Genomic DNA, 20,947 nt, shown 5'->3' with positions numbered 1-20,947 from the left:
ATAAGCATGTGGCACTTTCCATGTATGAAATAAATGCAATATTATAACATCTAATTACTAATATTAAAACTGTTATTTAGATACAACTGTTATTCTGACTTGTATTTTTTGTTCTGGTACAAATTATGAAGACAATCAAAGTTACTACTCCTAGAAAATTTGGGATTTGAACAACTCAACTACTACATAAAAACATATATGTTTCATGTTAAAAAGACAAACAAGTCTTGTTTTAAAATGCCCAACTTACTACATACAGGGCATTTTTGAAGAATATATTTTAATGTTCCACAAAACCATTAAACACAAGACATGGGTGAAGTTGTCAACGCCTGGAATGCATTACGTGACTGTGGTTTTTTCCCCAAATCCCCAAAACTTTAACCTTAGACTGTCTACTGTAGACCTCACCCCATTTCTAAGAGGTCTGTAAGGGGCGGGCATAAGCGCACCAGCTTGCCTATTGTCCCTGTCCTAATGTTTTCTTTTATTCGTATCCTTTTCATGTATTTATAATTATGTTTACACCTGTATCTGTCATAAAATACATGCTTGATGAAATAAATAAAAATAAAAAACGGCACATAATAAACATTAGCTCGAGTCAGTGAAAAAAAAAAGCTGAAAAGAAATCAACACACTCCTCATAGTAACAATAAAAAAAGACATTTAAGTAAGAAAAAGATAATGAAATGAGGCAATACAAAATATTAGAGGTAGGTGTGGTGTTGGGTGAACCAAAGCAATTTTGATTTATTCTATAAATCTATACGGAAGCTATATGCAAGGCATAAGCAATCCTCCTGAAAGTAGAATAGGTAAGATTTCCACGTATGCAGTTGAAATGCATAGTTCCTTAAATCAGCACGAAACGCCCCTATTTCTTTTAATCCCTATGGAATAAGGATATTATTTGAAGCTCAGACAGACTCCTTTCTGAGTTTGGGGCTCAGATTAGATCGTCTTCCGACCACCGTCCTGATCCAAAATCCTCCAACTCCATTACATAGGAGTCATCATGATTAAACGGGAGCTGACTTTCAACTAGCCATCGCTAACACAGCGTCCACCCTCCATGACAAGACATGCTGTTTGTGACCAAAAGGAAAAAAAAAAAGAGCGAAACGTTTCTTTAAGTAACAAAAAAAACCCTGCAAACACGGCAGTCCCCCCCCCCCAATTTAGTATTCAAACTTAATTAACGGCGGACGCTCAGCTCCCACTTGCGGGTGGGGCATTTCCCCAACCGGGCGCTGTGCCGCAAGGCACGACGGGTAGTGTTCCTTGGTTACCGTTGCTAGGGCCGGCCTTGCGCTCGCTCGCTTGTTTCTTGACCACGAAGAACTTGATTCGCGGAGATGGTGAAGCAGACGATCCAGATTTATGGCCGAGTGAAACCTTTGGGCAAGAGGCAGACCCCCGGGGTAGGTAAAGCACAGAACCCATCAGGCTGGGCCGGACACGGTGTTGGGCAGAAACAGTGGGTGACAACCCAGGCCAGGCCAGAAGCTCCGAAATATTGTCCCAAAAGTGCTTTAAAAGCCATGACCAGGATGAGTGAGAATCTCCACTGACACTCCAAAATATTGAAAAAACAGAGAGACTAGGCGGGGAGCAGAGCAGGGTTCATTAAGCTTGCCATGTTTAAGATGTGTGGACTACATCGGCCAGAATTTTCCAACCAGCATGGCCTAAGATGAAATCTACAGGTCAAAATGTCCAAGGTTGAGAAATACAGCATTTGAGTAGAGTGCGCCTTGCCTGAAGGTTGATGGATCAGATGAGGGAAAGCTTTTTCTGGAAGGTGGAGTGGAGAAGGTAAATAAGGACCCAACACAGGACTTGGTGTAGGTCTTCTCCATGAAGATGAGGATTCGGCTGCTTTGGAAAAACCAAAGGGCTAAATTTGAAACTGGGCTGCAGGCAAGCTAAAATGTCCATGTTAATTTAATTATTTTTTTTAATCCCTCTTTCTACTCTGGTGAGCTCTCAGGGAGGCTAACAACAGGAACCAACTCTACAAATAATAGTAATTTTAAAAAAAACAGCTAAAACTGACAATAGAGTTAAGTGCAACAATCATTTCCCAACTGAAAGCAAAGTGAAAGAGGTTATTTATTAGAAATTGTCTAAATGTTGAGAGGCCAAACACGCACTCGGATGAACCGTTTTCATCTTGGTATTCTAAAACTCGAATCTCTTAATAGGAGGGGGAAAAAAGTTTTTATTGCTGCCTATTCAAATGGTAGCCCGGGAGAAGATTGCTAAATGCAATCATATATTGCTGCTGTTTTTTTTTAATCAGTAAAGAACTTTAATAAAGGGTTGTAAAGGATTTCATTAAATAAGATCCTAATAATTATAACAAAGCATGTTTGGAGATGAGGCTTTCGGTATTTAGTCTTTCAGTTTATTTGTAAAATGATAGGAGGAAATAACATCTCCATATTTATAATTATTCCATCTTTTCCACTAGTTTTATTATTGTTTATTACCTGAAAAGGAGGGGGGACACAGGACTTAAGTGCATAACAAGTACTGAAGCTATCAAATTAGAAATACTTTAAAGAGGTATAGATTCTGTACTCATTTTGCTGCAGTGAACCTATGGCTGGGATTCTGAAGTGTGATGAAATGGAATTATTTTGCTTGCCATAACTTCGATAGGTAGGCAGCTTTGTTATTTAACTTTTCTTCACTCTTACATTCAAAATTGCTACTTAAACTAAATTGAATCTAAATAAAATAAAAGTTGGAATCTTATTCATACTTAACTCAAAACTATATACTACTGAAATGCAGTGATTACTTCTAGCAAATGTCAGATTAGCTATTTTACTGTAAATTATATGGATTAGTATGCATTTAACTCATTCCCATATTTTAGGCATTATTTTACCTAGAGTTAGATCTCTTGTACACCTGTTACGAGAATTGCTTGCATATCTATTCCTATTAAAAATTATACTGTCTAAACATAAGGCTAAATCATGGAATGTTTACATTAATTAATAGAAATATTTTCAAAAGGTTACATGTATTTTGTAGATATATTCAATTGATGAAATTGAGACATCAGCATTTGGTCTGGAGATTATTGTACCACGTGATTTGTCGGATGGATTTGTCAATAACAAACGAGAAAGTTATAAATTTAAGTAAGTTTAATACTTTGGTTGTTTGCACATTATTATAAAATGTTTAATCATTTTATCTTATAGTTCCAACTTTTTGTTTTATTTATTTATTAAATTTATTTGCCACCCACTCATTTCAAAATGACTCTTACTGTTTTCATTTATGAATGTTTAAAATATTGTTTTACATTTCTAGAACCTTCAAATGTTATGCAGTTTAAATTTCACTCTAAGTACAAAGTTGATATCCAACCAAACCATTTTACATAAAAAGTTAGTGAATATTACATATTTATATTGTTTATAACAGGAAAATCAATTAATTCACATTTCTACTTCTGAATGAATAAAATAGAACAAAATCACTACAAGTAGTCCTCAATTTATACCTGGACTCCAAAAGTAGGACTTATGACCCAGATTTGAAGTTCCAATGTCCATCCCATACATTTTCCTGGGCATGCAAACCATTTGGGCAATGGTTTGCATGCACAGCTGTTTGCAGCCTCCCCACCCCCCACCCCCCAGTCACTTGACTGCAATTTACATTGTTTTTACTGAAAGCCAACGTTTATTTATGGTTTCTGGCAAAAACCATGCCATAGCAAACAATGGGTTTGCTTAATAACTGTAGCATTTGCTTTATGTCTATGGTGTTCGCTTAATAACCAATGCAAAAAAGGCCATAAAATTGGACATGGTCACATGCTGATATGCTTTATATAATTTACAACTGAAATTATGGACTCCGTTTCAGTTGTAAATCAAGGATCACCTGTAAACAGTCTGCTCAGTAATGTGGTCTAGCCTCCTGTCAGAAATGGACTGTTTTGTCAATTTTGATACAAATCACAGGGGATTCATCTCCTGTGACCAACTGAAAGCCATTTTTTTCTTTCATCAATCCATAGTAGCCCTTCAGATATTTGTTAATGGCTATCATCCTACTTGACTTTTCTGAAGACTACTTTCTTCAACTGTTCAATTCCTTTAATTTTTTTTCTTATAGGACATGCTTCTTATTATGTTGACTTCCTATAAATACATTCCAAATAGTGCTACATACCCAACAACAAACTTCTAACATCTTTCTTAATAGACATCATAAAGTTCTTTTATAAGGTTACTGTTACAGCATTTTAAAACTTTTTTAAAGTAACTACATTCAGATTGTTCTTATTTTTTCTTCCAATTTAGTTTCAATATTATTATCCCTGTGATGATGATGATGAAGCAACATTATGGTGCTTATATCTTTGACAAAACAGAAAAGATTGTGAAAAGCTATCTTTTAATGTCCAATCCAATGTACCTTTATTGGAAAATAAACTTGATGGATTTGGATATAAAATGTGTTTATTTGTAGCTCACTTTGTACATCTAACAGCGGTATGGAAATTACTGTTGGAACATATTTTTTTTATTTATTACGCTGCTTTTCTTCCCAGAATTCTCTTGGAGAGGGTGTGAAGTTCTTTGATGTCCAAAGACTGGAGACACCACAGCATAACAAATCTGTACAAAATATTTGATTGCCTTAATCACCTTCCCCAACAACAGGCTATTTATTATTCTCTAGGTCAACTCCACCCTTTTGGGTTTTGAAAGGTGTTGTTGCCACATAAGTATGTCTGTAATAGTCCTTTAATACTTATTCTTTTATTATACTTAATTCATATTAAAGTCTCAAATTCTTTACAAAATAAAATACAGTTTTTGCCTTTTTCCAAACATTTTTGTACTAGTTGGGATGTTTCAGTGTGGTTGTTCCTTTTCTAGTTGCTACTGGGCTCCCAGCAAAACTCAGGCAGGAATCCCACCAAGATAAATCTTTTTGCCTTCCCATAATAGTTGCCAATCTTTGCTTCCCAGCATTCACCTTTCCTGCTACACACACCCCTCTTCCACTCTGCCTTAACATTTGCTTTTGTAAGCTCAAAAGACTGGGTGGGGCGAGGCTGCCTCTGGATGTCAATGTGTATGTGAAAATACCAGGGTGTGGCACAGTTAGCCAGGCAGTACAATTCTGAGGGAATGGGGAATGGGTGAATGCTGAGGAAAGGTTGGTGGGGGGAGCTTTCTGCATGGGTACAACTACTTTTGAAAAGAGTAGACAACCCCAATTTCACTCCTTCACAGAGGAAGAGGAGGTAGAAAACATTCAGAGAAAATTTAGGGAGGTAAGTCGTGTTTCACTGAACAAGCAGAAGTCTGTTTTGTTAATATTAAATACTGATTTTTAAAGTATGATGCATTATATTAGTAGCTTAGAAATGAACTTCTAACCAGCTAGTGCATAACATTTTATATGTATGTATGCATGTATGTATGTATGTATTTATTTATTTATTTTGCCCATAAAAATATGGATGACCTATAATTCCCTAATAGGTAATTGGGATGAAACAGAAGTACATTACTTTTACGCACCCACATACCCACACACACCAGTGAATTATAATAACACTAAACAGAGGGTCATGATCAAGAACAATCAAAATCTACTAATATTTGGAATCATAACCCAGCTTTCCTGGCTTGAAAAAAGTAATAGGTTTTCAGCAGTTTTCTGAAGACTAGCAGGACCCATAGCATACCAGGGGAGGGGGGGGGAGATTAAATTTCAAAGGAGGAGGTGCTTGACCTAAAACACATAGTTCCATGGCCTTGAATATGGCAATTTCTAATTGAAGGAAGCAATTTCTAATTGAACGCCCTGCACATGGGTGTTCCTGCATAGCCCACATATCTCATCTCACAATGATACTTGTATATTCAGATTTCTTCCCCTTCATATCCTCCTCCTCCCCCATTTTACTACTATTGTCAGTGAAAATTGAATTATTTTCATTTGGTTCTATGGCAGGAAAGAAGAGATATATATCTCATTCTTTCCTACTAGAAAAGAAAATAATTTTTTTTCATTTGTTTTACATGGAAGGAAAAAGGTTCTGTGAACATCATATTGGTGACCCAAATTTTAATATAAGCATCATCATTTATTCCTCTTTCCCTCTTCTCTCTCACCTTCCCAACTAAATAAAAAATTCTTTTTCAGCACTTTTAATGAAGTGGAGCAGGAGCTACAGGTGCCTAGTGATTAAATAAAATCAGTTAGTCTTTAATGTAGCACATAACTCTTTGGTCCACTGTAGTGGATCAACAGAATGGTTTTAAGTCATTTGCACTTGAACAAAATAGGTTCTTTTAATGGTGGGCGAGCAGAGACAGAGTTAAACATGTATTTAAAATAAGTGTTTATAGAGATGCTAAAACATCAATAATTTATTGATGTTAGATTATGGAAATAAGGTACAAGACTTATAAAGTATTTGACTTACTGTTAAAGTAAGTTTCTTGATAATTGCTTTTCTCTTCCAGAGAAGAAAACTGAAAATAGTTTGCACTGTTTATATATTCTGTTTTATTTTAGTGTTTCTTAAACATGCTCATGTGTGGGCCTTTGGAAATGTTGATCCCCATGACAGTAGTAAAGTACAGTTTGCTTTTTCTAAGCAGTAACATTTTATCACAATATTTTATTGTACACATTTTGTAAGCAGTAGTGTTTAAAGTCCTTTGTGGATTCAGTAGCACAATAACATAGTGTGGAAAAAGCTACGGGAGAAAATTTTCAGGATTATGTAAAGCAATGATGTAAACAGTAAACATTGATTTACTTTTAAATTAGAAAAGGAAATAAATCAAGTATTGTTTTAAGATTTTGCATGACCAATTATTTATAATTTACAGATTTCAGAAAGTATTTGATCAGGAATCAAAACAAGATGACATTTTTGAAACTATTGCCAAGCCAGTTGCAGAATGGTAAGTTTGATTCTTTTTAATGATCCATCCATCTTTTTAATCAATAAAACCAGTTTGTGATAATGAACATTGTTTTTTTTTAACTGGATGATAGAGTTCATTGAATAGTTTTTCTTGTTCCTTTTTTTGGTAAATATTTGATAGCAAAGGGCGGATGAGATTCAAAATGATATGCATTTTGTTAAAAAAAAAATAGCCTGATAGAGTCTAAATTGAATAAAGCAAGATTCACAAGTGAAACAAACCACAATATAGTATAGTATATTGTAGTACATGAGAGTATGTACATGAGAGCCAGTTTGGTGTAGTAGAGACTGTGCACAAAGCTGGCTGGGAAATTTTGGGCCAGTCACTCTCTCAGCTCTAGGAAGAAGCAAAGTTAAACTTCTGAAAATATTGCTAAGAAATCTACTTGTATTTGTCCAGACAGTTATCAAGAGTCAAGATTGACTTCAAAAAAGTATGGGTTAGTGTTGTAACTTCCGTATGCAAAAAAAGTTTTTGAAAATATTAGGTTTATATATTGGAAATGTAAAAAAAGATAAATTCACATTTACAAATCACATTTACAATTAAAGGGAAATGTGTCTTCACACAATGTGCAATTAATGGAAAGTAAGTATATCAATCCATTATGCTTACTTCTCATTTTCAGACAATATTCCCTTGAATACAGATTTTGAGATAAAAAAAAGAAAGTATGTTTCATTTACAGAGTTTGTAGCTAATTTTGATCAGATATAAGATTACGTACAAGATGGACTTTGGTCTGTTGATATGCATAATTTCTTATAATATTTTAAAATGTCTTTTTTGTACTTTGATAAGCCTTTATAGGTTTATATGGCACGTCCTGGGCATTGTTTGATCCAGGATGGAACAACTGGTGCATCTTGCAGACCTTTGAACTTTTCTGTAAGGTCTCCATCTTTTTTCTTTCATTTTTCCTACAGCCTGTTTTCTCAAATTTTTAGTCTTTGGATTTGCAGTTTTGATTATAGCTGTCATCTCTTTCCATATTGCCATTCGTATAGTATGTATGGTAGACCTCAACTTACAACAGTTCATTTAGTGGCAGTGGCACTGTTCAAAGTTACAGTGGCACTGAAAAATAATCAGGTGTTCTAGTACATTCATTAGCTTTAATATGCTCTTTTTTTGGCACAATCTAACTGCATATAACAGGATACAGCCAGGACTTGCTATAGTCAATGAAATAAAGATTAAACTTCTTATATTCTTTTGTTCAATCCATTCTCTATCTTATAAGAACATCAGTTCGAGGTTCACCCTATTTTTATTTTTCAGTGTGGCTAATTAGATGTCTCTCTGCTGCTTATGGACAGGAGATAGAGACATACTTCTCTCCTGCCATTGTTCATCTACAACTCATTTGGAGGCATACTGTTCTCAAATCTGCAGTAATACTGAGTCTTCAAACCTGTTAATCTAACATTTAAACTGCTTAAATGAGTTTATGGCTTGCTACCTGGTAGTTGCTCTTGAGAGCACCTTGAGGAAACATAAAAAAGCAGTATAAAGTATAAATAGGCACATTAATTATAACTTTTTTGATGACGTAAGGATTGTCTATATATGCTCCTCCACCTCTTTGTTTATCCAAATATCTGAGGTAATTTTTTCATACAAAGATAGAGCCTTTTTGTTCCAGAACATCTTTGCTTGATTTGAGTACGCTGCAGATGTGTGGACTTCAAGTCTCAGAATCAGCAATGGTCATTTTGCCACAGAATTCTGAGAATTTCAATTCATAAAACTAGAAGATGCCCAAATTAGGGAAAGCAATCTAAACACATTATTCTTCTCAGTCTAGGAAGTAAAAAAATGACAGAAAATATTCTGATGAATTTATATTTAGCATAATTTAATTAAGAATTATAGAGATTGCATTTCAAATAACACTGATACCATTAGGATAGAACTAAAATGAATTTTATGACTTTTGCTTTTTATATCAACAGATAACAATTCAAAGACCATGGCCTTCTCTGAAGAGCTTTGAATGCCTAGAGACAGAAATCCCATTTCATTCTATGACATTTGGATACTTTCTATTCTTATGATATATATTTTGCAAATGAAGGAGATAGAAATCACTGGAATATGCTTCTGATAGTGTTTTGTATAGCACAATCGTTTGAAAGTGCACTTCTCTGCCCAATCTTTTTATCCTATGCAAATTACATGTTTCTTGAAACATAAGCAATTTTTATTGCAATAAGAAGTCAAGCTAGTTGTGGATATGGAGAGCATTTTCTTCTGTTTTCCTGTGGGTTGAGTAAAGCATATTCAGAACAAAGCTGTTTTGGGCTCAGTAAGAATCATATAAATGGATAGCTCAAATACCATTTGAAATCATTTTAATTTTTCAGTTAAATTCTTTATTTTATTCAGTGTTCATATTGAGGGATCCTTGGTGCTTTCTGAGCTTGGTTGTTTTCTTGCAAACATTTCATTACCCAAGCTAGGTCTAGCACTCATGATTTTACCTAGTTTGGGTAATGAAATGTCTGCAAGCTCAAAAAGCAACAAGGACCCCTCATTTCAACCCTGAGCTATAAATATTCTCCTTTATTAGTATTCATATTTGAAAATGCAAGGATCGTCTTATATTTGATTCTTCCAAATATGATTTTTCACTCTCTTTGGAGATGCAGTAAACATGAGTGATAGTTCAGAAAGAACACATACTTTATAAGAACAATGTTGCAACAGCTAGTCCATACTTCTGAAGTTACATTACTTGTTTCCAAATTTCTGTTCTTTTTTAAATAAAATTGCAGGATGTGTTCACTTGTTAGTAATTTCAGTTTTATTGCAACATATTTTGTTATCTCAACAATGCTTTGTAAGTGCTATTTTAAAATAACATTGCATACTCATATAATTTCAAAATATGTTATTTACAATGCCTTCATATTGTAGTGATGTTTGCTAATAATACATTTTGGCTGTTTTTATTTATATTCAAATATGCCAAAATTCCTCGTTAAAATTAATTGTTGCTATTTTGGTATTGTGTAGTGCCTCGTGAGGGTTTTTAAGATTACAAAAACAGATTCATTATTAATTTGGCAGCTCATAACTGAACATATTCCTGAAGATAAAAAAGTATCAGTAAGGGAAGGAGGAGCTTTGCTGATCTATTTCCAGGAAAATGACAAAGCAGAAATGTCCGTGAAGTTTCTTAGTAGCATTCCAAAGCTATTGTATGATTACATGGAAAGTAAATTACAGCAAAATAAATCCACAGCAATAGCAGAACAATAAAAGAAGGAACATATATGACATTAATTATAGATTTACATTGCTGGCATAATGTGTTCATTTTTCCCCTTTTTGTATTTCTTTCAACTTTTTTCTCTGTTGTTGTAATATATAGTTTGTTTTAATGTTTAAAGTTGCAATTTACTCTGGTTGGGAGTTAAATCCCACTGAATTTACTGTTTCTGTTTAGAATTTCTGAGTTAGTTATTTCTCACTACCATGTTTCTCCAAAAAGAAGGCCGGGTCTTATTTTCTTTTGACCACACAAAAAACGGTTAGGCCTTCTTTTTGGAGGGTTCTAATTATTGGCCTATTTTTAATTTACTGCCTATTTTAGACCACTTAAATTTTACTAGCCACATTTAAAAGGGTTCACTAGATACCAAAAATAGCAATAGCAATAGCATTTAAACTTATATACCGCTTCACAAGCGGTATACAGAGTCAGCATATTGTCCCCAACAATCTGAGTCCTCATTTTACCAACAGCCAGCAGTCAGCAGAAGTAGCCTACAGTACTGCATTCTAACCACTGCACCACCACAGCTCTATCCTTTCTCCTGAGACATTGTAGGCTTTGTCCAGTGTTATAGTTCTACATTGTTTTTCAATGTGCTTTTGAAAAAGTTGACCATCAATTTCTACTTTAGTATTAGTAAATTAGTAAATTGTTACATTCTCCAAACTCAGATCCAAGGATCAGAAGTGGGTTTTGTCACATGAACTCGACCAATCACAACTCACTGAGATGTCAAATACATATTTTTATATCTTTGAAACAGAACTTAAGCATTTTGTTCAGTGAGGAAAATGTAGTTGCATGTGATTTTCTCCACTTTTATAGTGTTTTTTTTTTTTTAATTTGATTTATATGCCGCCCTTCTCCGGAGACTCAGGGCGGCTTACAATGTGCTCAGCAATAGCCTTCATCCTTTTGTATATTTATACAAAGTCAGCTTATTGCCCCCACAACTGGGTCCTCAATTTACCTACCTTAGAAAGGATGGAAGGCTGAGTCAACCTTGAGCCTTGGCGAGATTCGAACCTGCAGTAATTGCAGGCAGCTGGTCTTAATAACCAGCTTAATAACAGGGTGCCTTAGACTACCAAGGCTCTGTTATTGTGGGGTAAAATTATATGTATTATTGGTGCTCATTGGAATTACCCAATAACCAAAACTAAAATAAAAACTTGTATAAAAGTATGATTTTATATTTTGATTTATAAATTTAGTGCAGCAAATTATGGATGACAAAGGCATAATCCCACTGTATTTATATTTCTGGGATTTTTTGGGTGGTGTGTGTGTGTGTGTTACTAATCTAATTGCTATTTAGTGGACTAATATTGCTATTCCTTTGAAAGTCCTAAGAATATTGTTCTTAAAATGGAGATATATCTATCTGTATATCTATCTATCTATCTATCTATCTATCTATCTATCTATCTATCTATCTATCTATCTATCTATCTGTATATCTATCGAAATAGAAATGAAGCAGAACATGATGTATCAGTTTTTGCCAATCCAATGATTTATTTATTGTAGACATTACAGTACCTTCAAAGCAGGGGTGAAATGCTCCCGGTTCGGATCAGAATGCCTGATCCGGTAGTGATGGCAGCAGGTGGTTCAGAGAACCGGTAGCAAAAATCCCTGCCCACCCCCCCATGCCCAGCTGAGCCGCACGATCATCAGGCTTTTTTTTTTTTACTTTTAAAAACATTTTTTCTACAACCTCTTTGGCTGAAGAGGTTGCAGAAAAAAATGCTTTTAAAAGCCTCTGATGATCCCAGCTGAGTTGCCTGATCGTCAGAGGCTTCTAAAAGCATTTTTTTCTGCAACCTCTTAAGGTTGTAGAAAAAATGCTTTTAAAAGTTAAAAAAAAAAGTTGGCCACGGCCACCCAGTCACATTACCCCCCCCAAGCCACGCCCACAGAACTGGTAGTAACAAATTTTACATTTCACCACTGCTTCAAAGAAGTCAAACAATATCTATGTACCTGATATGACCACATGGAGTATAGAAATCAAATTGAATATATTGCTGATACAAGGAGATAGAATAGTTCAGTTGTAATAATAAAGATGTAACAAGGGAATGTCTGTGGGATAGTTTACAAGAAGCTTACAAACTCCTTATATTCACATTGCAAGTCAAGATTCTCAAAATGAGAGTCAAAGTGAGAGAACAGAACTAACCAGTTTCCATGAGATGATTTTGAACATATAACCACAATTTTCAAAGAGAACATTGGAAATTATTTTGAAGTTCTGAACTTTGTTAAATAGAGAACCAGAGGAACTGTGGGGTGAAATTTTTAAAATTATTAAGGAAGAATATGAAAAAAGATTGCCAAAGAACAAGAAGCAGAAAAAAATAGATATCAGAATAAATGGTGAATGTTATCTAGAAGAGAAGCCAAACCAAGAGAGAGAGCTTAGAAGAATTTTGAGAGAGCTGTTAGAAAAAACAAGAAGCAGTATTGTCATGACATCTGTAAAGATATTGAAAATGGAAACAGAAAATCTTCCAAAAAATCTCCAAACTCAGGAGATTCCAACCTTGAATTGGTATGCTAAAGGATGCTAATAAATAGATAATAATAGATTCAGAATTGATCAAACACAGATGAAATGAGTATACTGTAATTTTCTACAGTATAGAATGTTAACATCCATGTTACATTAGAAGATATTCCCTATTTACAAAAATTACAAAAATACAACAAATAACTTCTGATTTTTGACTAGAATTCTTATTTATAAGAACTAGTACTAGAAGATGAAGTTATATTAGCCCTCTGGCAAGCAATGGACTCATGATCAGTAATTGTTATAATCTAACTATGTCAACAAAACTGGAGAATTTAAGAGACTGTTATACAATATCCAAAATCTCATACTGGCAAAATAATGCTTAGGATCATCCTACACAAATTAAAATCCTATGTGGAAAGAAAGATGCTAAATGTTCAAGCTGACTTTAGAAAACGCCAAGGAATATGAGTCATTATTGTTGATGCATACTGGCCAATTCAAAAGGTCAAACAATGCGGACTTCCAATGGCACCGCAGATGCCGAGGACGCTCTTTTCTTGAGCGCCAGCCCCGCAATCTTGTAAAGCTGCTAGAATAGCGCAAATCAGCTGTCTAGTGGCTTGAAAACTTTCTCCCCGGGAAAAGAGGAGGAAGAGAGCAGACAGGCGTAGGTAGAGCTCCCCAAGGAGCCCCAGGAACAATTCTGGGGCTCGAAGGGTGAGAGCTCCCTGGAAGCCCGACAGAACTCCAGATCCGGGACGTTTCTGCTTCAAGCAGAAGAAGACGCCGCGACCACCCCTGCAAACAACGCTTGGAATAAACATAATTCGGAAGCAGGCTGAGCAAACTCAGGAGAGATTAGATCTGCAAGTACTGAACTTTAACTCCAAATGTGTATTACTTCCTTCAGACTTATTAAGGGGAGAAAGTGAAACCAAGATGGCGATTGAGCTTTAATGGGGCGTGAAAGCGAAAGTTAAAAGGAAAGTTTTTAGTAGTGTTGGCAGCCCCTGTTCAAAATTAGAGATTTGTGTGGTTGTTGTTTTTTTAAAAAGGAGAAGATTACAGCAGTGATTTTTAAAAAAAGGATTGATATTATTTAAAGACTGATTTCTGGATTTGGTGGATCTATTGTTCTGGCAGCTGATTAAATTTAAATTGGAAACTAAAAATGGCTTCAAAACAAATTAAGGCTATTGTCTCCAAAAGTGCTGGGACTTCGCCAGCTCAAACATCCAGATTGCAATCTCTCTCTGTTCCAACGGAACCAACAATATTAACATTTGAAATATTGCAGGAAGCCCTCAAAACACAAGCCTCTGTTACAGAAAAAAAAAATTGCTTCAATGTTTCAGGAGCAAACTCGAGAAGTTGCTGAAGAGATAGCTCAGGTCAAAGAGACTATTCAAAAACGAAACCAAGAAATTAGAGAAGATATTATTATGGCAGTACAAGGATTGGCAGGACACATTGAAGCAATAGATGAAAAAGTGGAATAAATTAAGCAGTCTAATGAGAACTTGGAAAATAAAATGGGGGAGGTCCAGGACAAGATGGAAAGAGCAGAGGCGGATGTGATAATGATACAATATAGAGACATGGAATTTGCTCTGAGAATAAGAGGCCTCAAAGAAAATAAGCAAGAGAATTTGAGAGAGATGTTTTCAGAAGCATTTGCACAGATAATGGAAGATCAAAAAGCAAATTTTGAATGGCAAATTGACAAAATTTATTGTGTCAATTCATGGGTGGCCAGACAGAAACATCTACCAAGAGACATTGTAGTTTATTTTACAACAAGGAGACTACGCAATGAAATCCTACAAGTCACTTTTAAAAATAAACTTCAAGTGCAGGGGCAGGAGGTTTTAACACTGAAAGAAATTCCCCCCAAAATGTTGAGAGCCAGAAAGGATTATGCCTTTCTGGTGGAAGAACTGAGATACCATCAGATACAGTATAGATGGGAAGTTCCAGCTGGTCTAGTGGTGAATTATTCAGGAGAAAGATACCGTCTCAATTCATGTGGAAGGCAAGAGATTTCTATACCTATGTATTAAAGGCTGGATGCCGTCAGTCCCAGGAAGCTAGAAGGAAGATGGAAATAGAGGGGGCAAGAAAGGGGGAGAAAGAAGAATTGTTGGCACAGGCCCAAAAGAGTGATTTGATTATTCAAGAAGAATTAATACAATTTTTGACTACTGTTCAAGCTTTGGAGATAGAAGAACCTAAGGATCAAAGACAGACTCGAGTGGCAGCCAAGCGTCAAGAAGAATTAAGAGTGCAGCAACTTCAAATGATTCAAGATACTACAAAAACAGAAGCAGTGGGAGGAGCAAGGCCAAAAAGTAAAATGCATGGAGATTTCCAGCAGATGCTCCAAGTGCTTCAGGGGGCCAAGAATGACAACTAGATTTTTGACCTGGAATGTTAATGGCCTAAATTCACCACAAAAGAGGAAAAAAATATTTCATTATTTGAAACAGTTTAAAAATGATGTAATTTGTTTACAAGAGACTCATTAGAAGTAAAGATCAAAAATACTTAATAAATGCAAGGTTAGGTATACATTTTGTTGCATCTGCTCCTGAGAAGAAGAATGGTATAGTTATATACCTAAAAAAAGACTTAATTGCCAAATTAATTGAAGCAGATGATCAAGGAAGATTTATAGCAATTGAACTTTTAATAAAAGGAGAAAAAATACTTTTAATTGGAGTCTACGCACCGAACCAACAACAGGAAAAATTTTATAAGCTTTTACATTCCAAGTTATTACAATGGGACTATAAATCATGTATTTTATTGGGTGATTGGAACGGAGTTTTGGACACTAAAAAAGATAAGGGGCTCTTGCAGAACATTTCAACGCATGCCAGATTGCCAAAATCATTTTTTGAAGTGATGGAGGATATGGAACTGAGAGATATCTGGCGAGAGAGAAACCCCGAAGAAAAAGACTTTACCTTTTTTTCTGATAGACATCAATCTTTCTCAAGGATTGATTTTATATTAATTACAAATGATTTCTTTTCCAGAGTGAAGAAGACGAAGATTTGTCCAAGAGTTTTAACGGATCATAGTCCAGTTTGGATGGAATTAGAGTATGGAAGGGGATCTAAGAGGTCTTGGAGGTTAAATGAAAATCTGTTTAGATATGAGGAAAATGTAAAAGAATGTAAAAAATTTATGAAAGAATTTTTTATTATAAATATGCATAAGGGTACATCTATGGAAATGGTTTGGGATGCAAGTAAAGCATATATGAGAGGCATTTTGATATATTTGAATAATAAATATAGACGCAAACAGGGGGAAAAAAGGAAGGATTTAGAAGAGGAAATCACAAAAAAAGAACAAGCTTTGATATTGAATCCAGCAGATAAGAAAATAAAAGAGGCAATTAATTTATTGCGGTGGCAATTTAATATGTTAATGGCAGATCAGGTCACAACTAATTTGCAATATGCTAAACATAATATCTTTTGTAATGCTAATAAACCAGGGAGGTGGTTAGCACATTTGTTAAGGAAAAAACAAAAGTCACGGACTATAGAGAAAATAGAATATAAAGGTAAAGAGGTTTATCAGCAAAATATGATTAAAAAAGCATTTTTAGAATTTTACACGAGGTTGTATGCTGGTGATAAAATTCAAGGTACAGATATAGATAGATATTTACAGAAAGAGAATATTCCTACAATTACAAAAGAGCAAAGGGAGGGTTTAAATCAACCAATAACCACCGAGGAGATTATGTTTGCAATTAAGCAGTTGAAAGTGGGTAAAGCTCCTGGGACGGATGGCTTGACAGCTGCTTATTATAAACATTTGTAGTTAGAAATGGTGGGACCACTTAAAGAATTATTTACTAATATACAATCTGGAGGAGATGTACCCCCATCTTAGAGAACAGCTTATATTTCTTTGATTCCAAAGGAGGAGCAAGACCACACCCAGCAAAAAATTATAGGCCCATATCACTCTTAAATACAGATTACAAGATTTTTGCTAAAATATTAGCAAATAGGTTAATGACAGTCATGCAACAATTGATTCATAATGATCAAACTGGTTTTATAAATGGTAGACAAATGAAGAGTAATGTAAGGCAAGTTGTTAACCTATTGGAGTATTTGGGGAAGAACAACCAAATCCCTGCGGTGCTGATATTTCTTGATGCAGAGAAAGCATTTGATCAATTGAATTGGCAATTTTTATTGAAAATAATAGAAAATATGCAGTTTGGGGAACATTTCACAAAATCTATTAAGGCAATATATCAGAAACAAACAGCGCAAATAATAATTAATGGTAGTTTAACAGACACTTTTAATATAAAAAAAGGAACAAGACAAGGATGCCCTTTGTCTCCATTATTTTGGAGACAATGTTTATTTTGACTTTGGAATTTTTGTTAAGTAAGATACGTGGGTCGGACAAAATAAGTGGAATTTGTTCTGTCCCCGTACCATGCACACACCCAACCAGCCAGCCGAGGGTTAAATAAACTTTTCAAACACACAACGTCAGTGATAAGCTTTTACTCCAATAACACAGACAAAAATACACACAGTTTGAATAGTCCAGTTTGTAATTAAATCCACGGCAAATAGATGTTGTGCCCGAAGGTGCAAGTGCCTCGCCAGAGATTACCTATGTCCGTCACAGAATCCGAATGGCCACCACACTCCCTTTTATAGCCTGTGGGGTGTGGTCCAGTGACTCAGCTTAATCTCTGGCACGCCTCCTTTTCTGATGCTCACACTTGTCTCTCCGACGCTGGCGTGGGTCCAACCACAATGTTTCTTCATCACTATCCGAAACACCTGGCTCCTGGCCAATCTCTTCTCCTTCGGGAGACACCTGAGGCATTGCCAGAGAGGAGGGTCCTGGAGAGGGAGGCCTGGCCGTCTCCTCTCCTTCATGTTCGGAGCCTTCTTCCTCCGATAAAATAGGCTCGGAGGACAGAGCCACAACAGAATTAAGATTAGGCAGTATGACTATAGACTACGAGCATTCGCAGATGACTTGGTTGTTACTTTAACCCAACCATTACAGTCGGATGTAGGTCTAATGGATATAATTAATCAATATGGACAAGTATCTGGATTTAAAATAAATGCAGAGAAAATGAAGATAATAACTAAAAATATGACTATAAATCAAAAAGAAGAATTAGAAAGACTAACAGGATTTGAAATTGTAAAAAAAGTTAAGTATTTAGGGGTCTATATTATGACATCAAATGCAAAATTATTTAAGTATAATTATGATCCGTTGTGGCAAAAAATACAGAGAGAGATGGAAAACTGGAAAAAATTACAATTGTCCTGTAATTGTTGTAATGATTGTTAAAACTTTTTAAATAAAAAAAAAGGTCAAACAATGCAAAATAAATAAATAAATCCATATGTACTTCATTGATTATAGAATGACATTAAATTGTGTTGATCATGTCAAACGATAGAACAGAGGAGTTGTGCTTAGGAAAATGGGAATCTTAGAACATTGCATTTTCCTCGTGCAAAATCTGCACACAAAATAGGATACCACAATCTGTAGTAAACATGCTAAAACAGACTGTTTCCAGATTGGAAAAGGAGTAAAAATAGTGGGGACAGTATTTTAATAGCTAAAAATACAAAGGATTTGGAAGGTCTGGAAATGAAATTCAAGGAGCACAATGAAAAGAAGTGGGACTGAGATTAAACATAAAGAAAATCAAACTAATAACAGGTAAAGTAACCAGAACTAACAATAAAAAATATTGACGTGGTGGAAAGCCTTGCCTTTTAGGATTAACTGTTAACAGTTAAGAAAATAGCAGTCAAGAAAAATGCCAAAGTCTCGTGTGGTAGAGCCGCCATGACCCAGTTGAGTCAAAAATGTCCAGGCTCAAATTATCCTATTTCAGACACATTATGTGAAGACTTACCTTTCTTGAGAATTCTAAAGATATAGGAAAGAAGGAAGTAAATAGAAGACACCCAGTTGCAAGGTACATGGACTTGATTATAGTGGCAATGGATGCATCATTGGGAGCTCTGAAAGGGCAAGTTGGGCACAGACCATCCTGGAAAAGGTGTTTATATGTGGTTACTAAGAGTTCACATCGATTCATGGCACATTGTCAACGTATCTATTGAATGTCAGCAGGTGGCAGCACTTGGCTGACCTCGGCTAGAAAATTACAATGGTTTGCTTAGGACTTAAATGGGAGGTACACCAAGCTAGGCAAAATTGGAAAAAAAGAAAAACAAAAATCACAAAGGCAAAAGCAAACCACTTATGAAAGTCAAGCAAACTATATGAAGAGTCAAAGGAGATTTAATAGCTGTTGGAGCATATATTTGGATATTCAGATAATGCATGAATTTTTTGCTTTTATTATGCATGCTTGTGTAGGAGAAAATGTGTCATTCTTTGTTGCCTTCTCCCACAAAGAACAGTTATTTCCCATTATTCTTTGTTCATTGTCCCAGCCATTCAGCTGTGGTGAAGCATATCACATTTTCCATCCTCTTGAGCTTGTTTTGTGGCTCGATTAAGTGCAGCTGTAGCATGTTGATTCTGGATAAGTAGGTGCTTTTTGCTAGTATAATAGGTTGCTGGGTGATTTAACTGGCAGACAAAGAGGTTTCCAACACAGTGGCTGCCTGAAAAAAGGCTCTTGATATATACATGCTACCTGAATAGTGAAAAATTGGGGAAAACTGTCAAATTTCCAGTTTTAGATCTCTTAATGCTTCTGTTGTTTTCCACTGTAAATTTTTCTGAAATAAGACATAATTTTACATTATATTTGCACAGTGTATAAAACAATACATTTGTAACCTGACTTAGATTACTTTGTCTCATATATTCTAAATAGACTTGTGGTTGCACATTTATTATAGTACATTTCAACGAGAATAATTGTTTGTAATCTAAGCTTGGTGTTTTTTTTTAAAATAGCACCTTAAAGGGGAAACACTGGACATAGGTATACTATAAATATATAGCCATAGATTAGTTCTCAGTGTCTTATTATCCTGGTTTCTTAATCATATCTTGGTCTATAATTATATTTATCACAGAGTCACACTGAAGGAAGAAGACTGGTTTGCAGCCCTCCATCTCATGCAATGGAATTCAAACAAAGCTTGGTACTAAATCTCTAGTCCACAGATGTCAAACTCAATCGTGTCATGTGATATATCATGCCTTTTTTGCCTTTGCGGAGCCGTGGTGGGCCTGGCCTGCGTGTGATGCATCTGGCCCGTGGGCTGCCAGTTTGAAACCCCTGCATGGTCTAGTCCATCCATACTCTTTTTTTCTTTTCTCCAACTGGAATTTCTCATATTTTAGCTTTGGCTGTGAATTTGGTCTGATGATGTGTCTCAAAATATATTACAACTGGGATAATCCTGAAGTAATCGTTCAGATCTCATGTGAGCCTAGCAATTCTCTGATATTCATTACAGCAAACCATCCTTTTTTCAGGCTTCCTTCTGAGTCAAAAAATATACAATTTGCACCCTTTTTCAGACTTGTTTCTTTGAAATAATTTTCAAAGCACACATGGCTTCAATGCATATGCAGTCTTGGGCTAAAGGAGTGAATCTCACATTAATAACAATTTTTATGAAATATGAAATGTGGGAGAAAAAGAAGTTAGAGATTATAGAGTATTGTGTTTCTGAATTGAAATAAAATATATTCTTGCTTTGGGAACTACTAAGAAGCTGCCTGCATTATGTTAATTCTAGGCTATGACTATGGTTGAGGAACAGTGATATACTGGAAGGAATCATCATTCTTGATCTTTTTATATCTCTTGGTTGACATGGTGAACTGGTTAAATTTTATAACAGACAAACATGCATCACATCCTTATTCTTATTAGTATAGGTGGTTTAACATAGAAGTTTGTAGAATCTATTTACAGCACAGTGGAGGAAGAAAATAATGCCCTTTTTTGAATGCCACTTTGCATGATTATAGGGTTTTATTTTAGTAAGTTTTAAGTTTGTTTTTCTTTCTCCTTTTAAATGTTGGCAAAGTAAAGTGTCAGAACTATGGGATTAAAATAGTTATGAACCTGCAGATAAGAATCTGCATCAAAAACCTGTTTTTATCAAATTTCTATTGTAAGATATCTTTTTAAAA

General features: G+C 35.2%; 1 protein-coding gene across 4 annotated transcripts in view; it reads left to right on the top strand.

The window, feature by feature from the left end:
• The first annotated feature begins 1,272 nt into the window (after positions 1–1,272).
• The window catches only part of KIF6 (kinesin family member 6), a 126,556-nt gene continuing 106,881 nt past the window's right edge, over positions 1,273–20,947 (top strand). For all 4 annotated transcript variants that reach the window (XR_015731483.1, XR_004593013.3, XM_034428018.3 and 1 more), the window contains exons 1-3: positions 1,273–1,424; positions 3,049–3,158; positions 6,891–6,965. Coding sequence is in view for 2 of the 4 variants with exons in the window: in XM_034428018.3 (XP_034283909.1) it covers positions 1,359–1,424; positions 3,049–3,158; positions 6,891–6,965 (251 nt within the window). In the remaining 2 variants the exon portion in view is untranslated. The remainder of the gene's footprint in view (positions 1,425–3,048; positions 3,159–6,890; positions 6,966–20,947) is intronic.

This window comes from Pantherophis guttatus, chromosome 1 (assembly GCF_059756535.1).
Source record: "Pantherophis guttatus breed Tessera chromosome 1, ASM5975653v1, whole genome shotgun sequence".
Taxonomy (NCBI): domain Eukaryota; kingdom Metazoa; phylum Chordata; class Lepidosauria; order Squamata; family Colubridae; genus Pantherophis; species Pantherophis guttatus.
The sequence above is the reverse complement of the archived record's forward strand: the minus strand, read 5'-3'. Positions and strand labels throughout refer to the sequence as shown.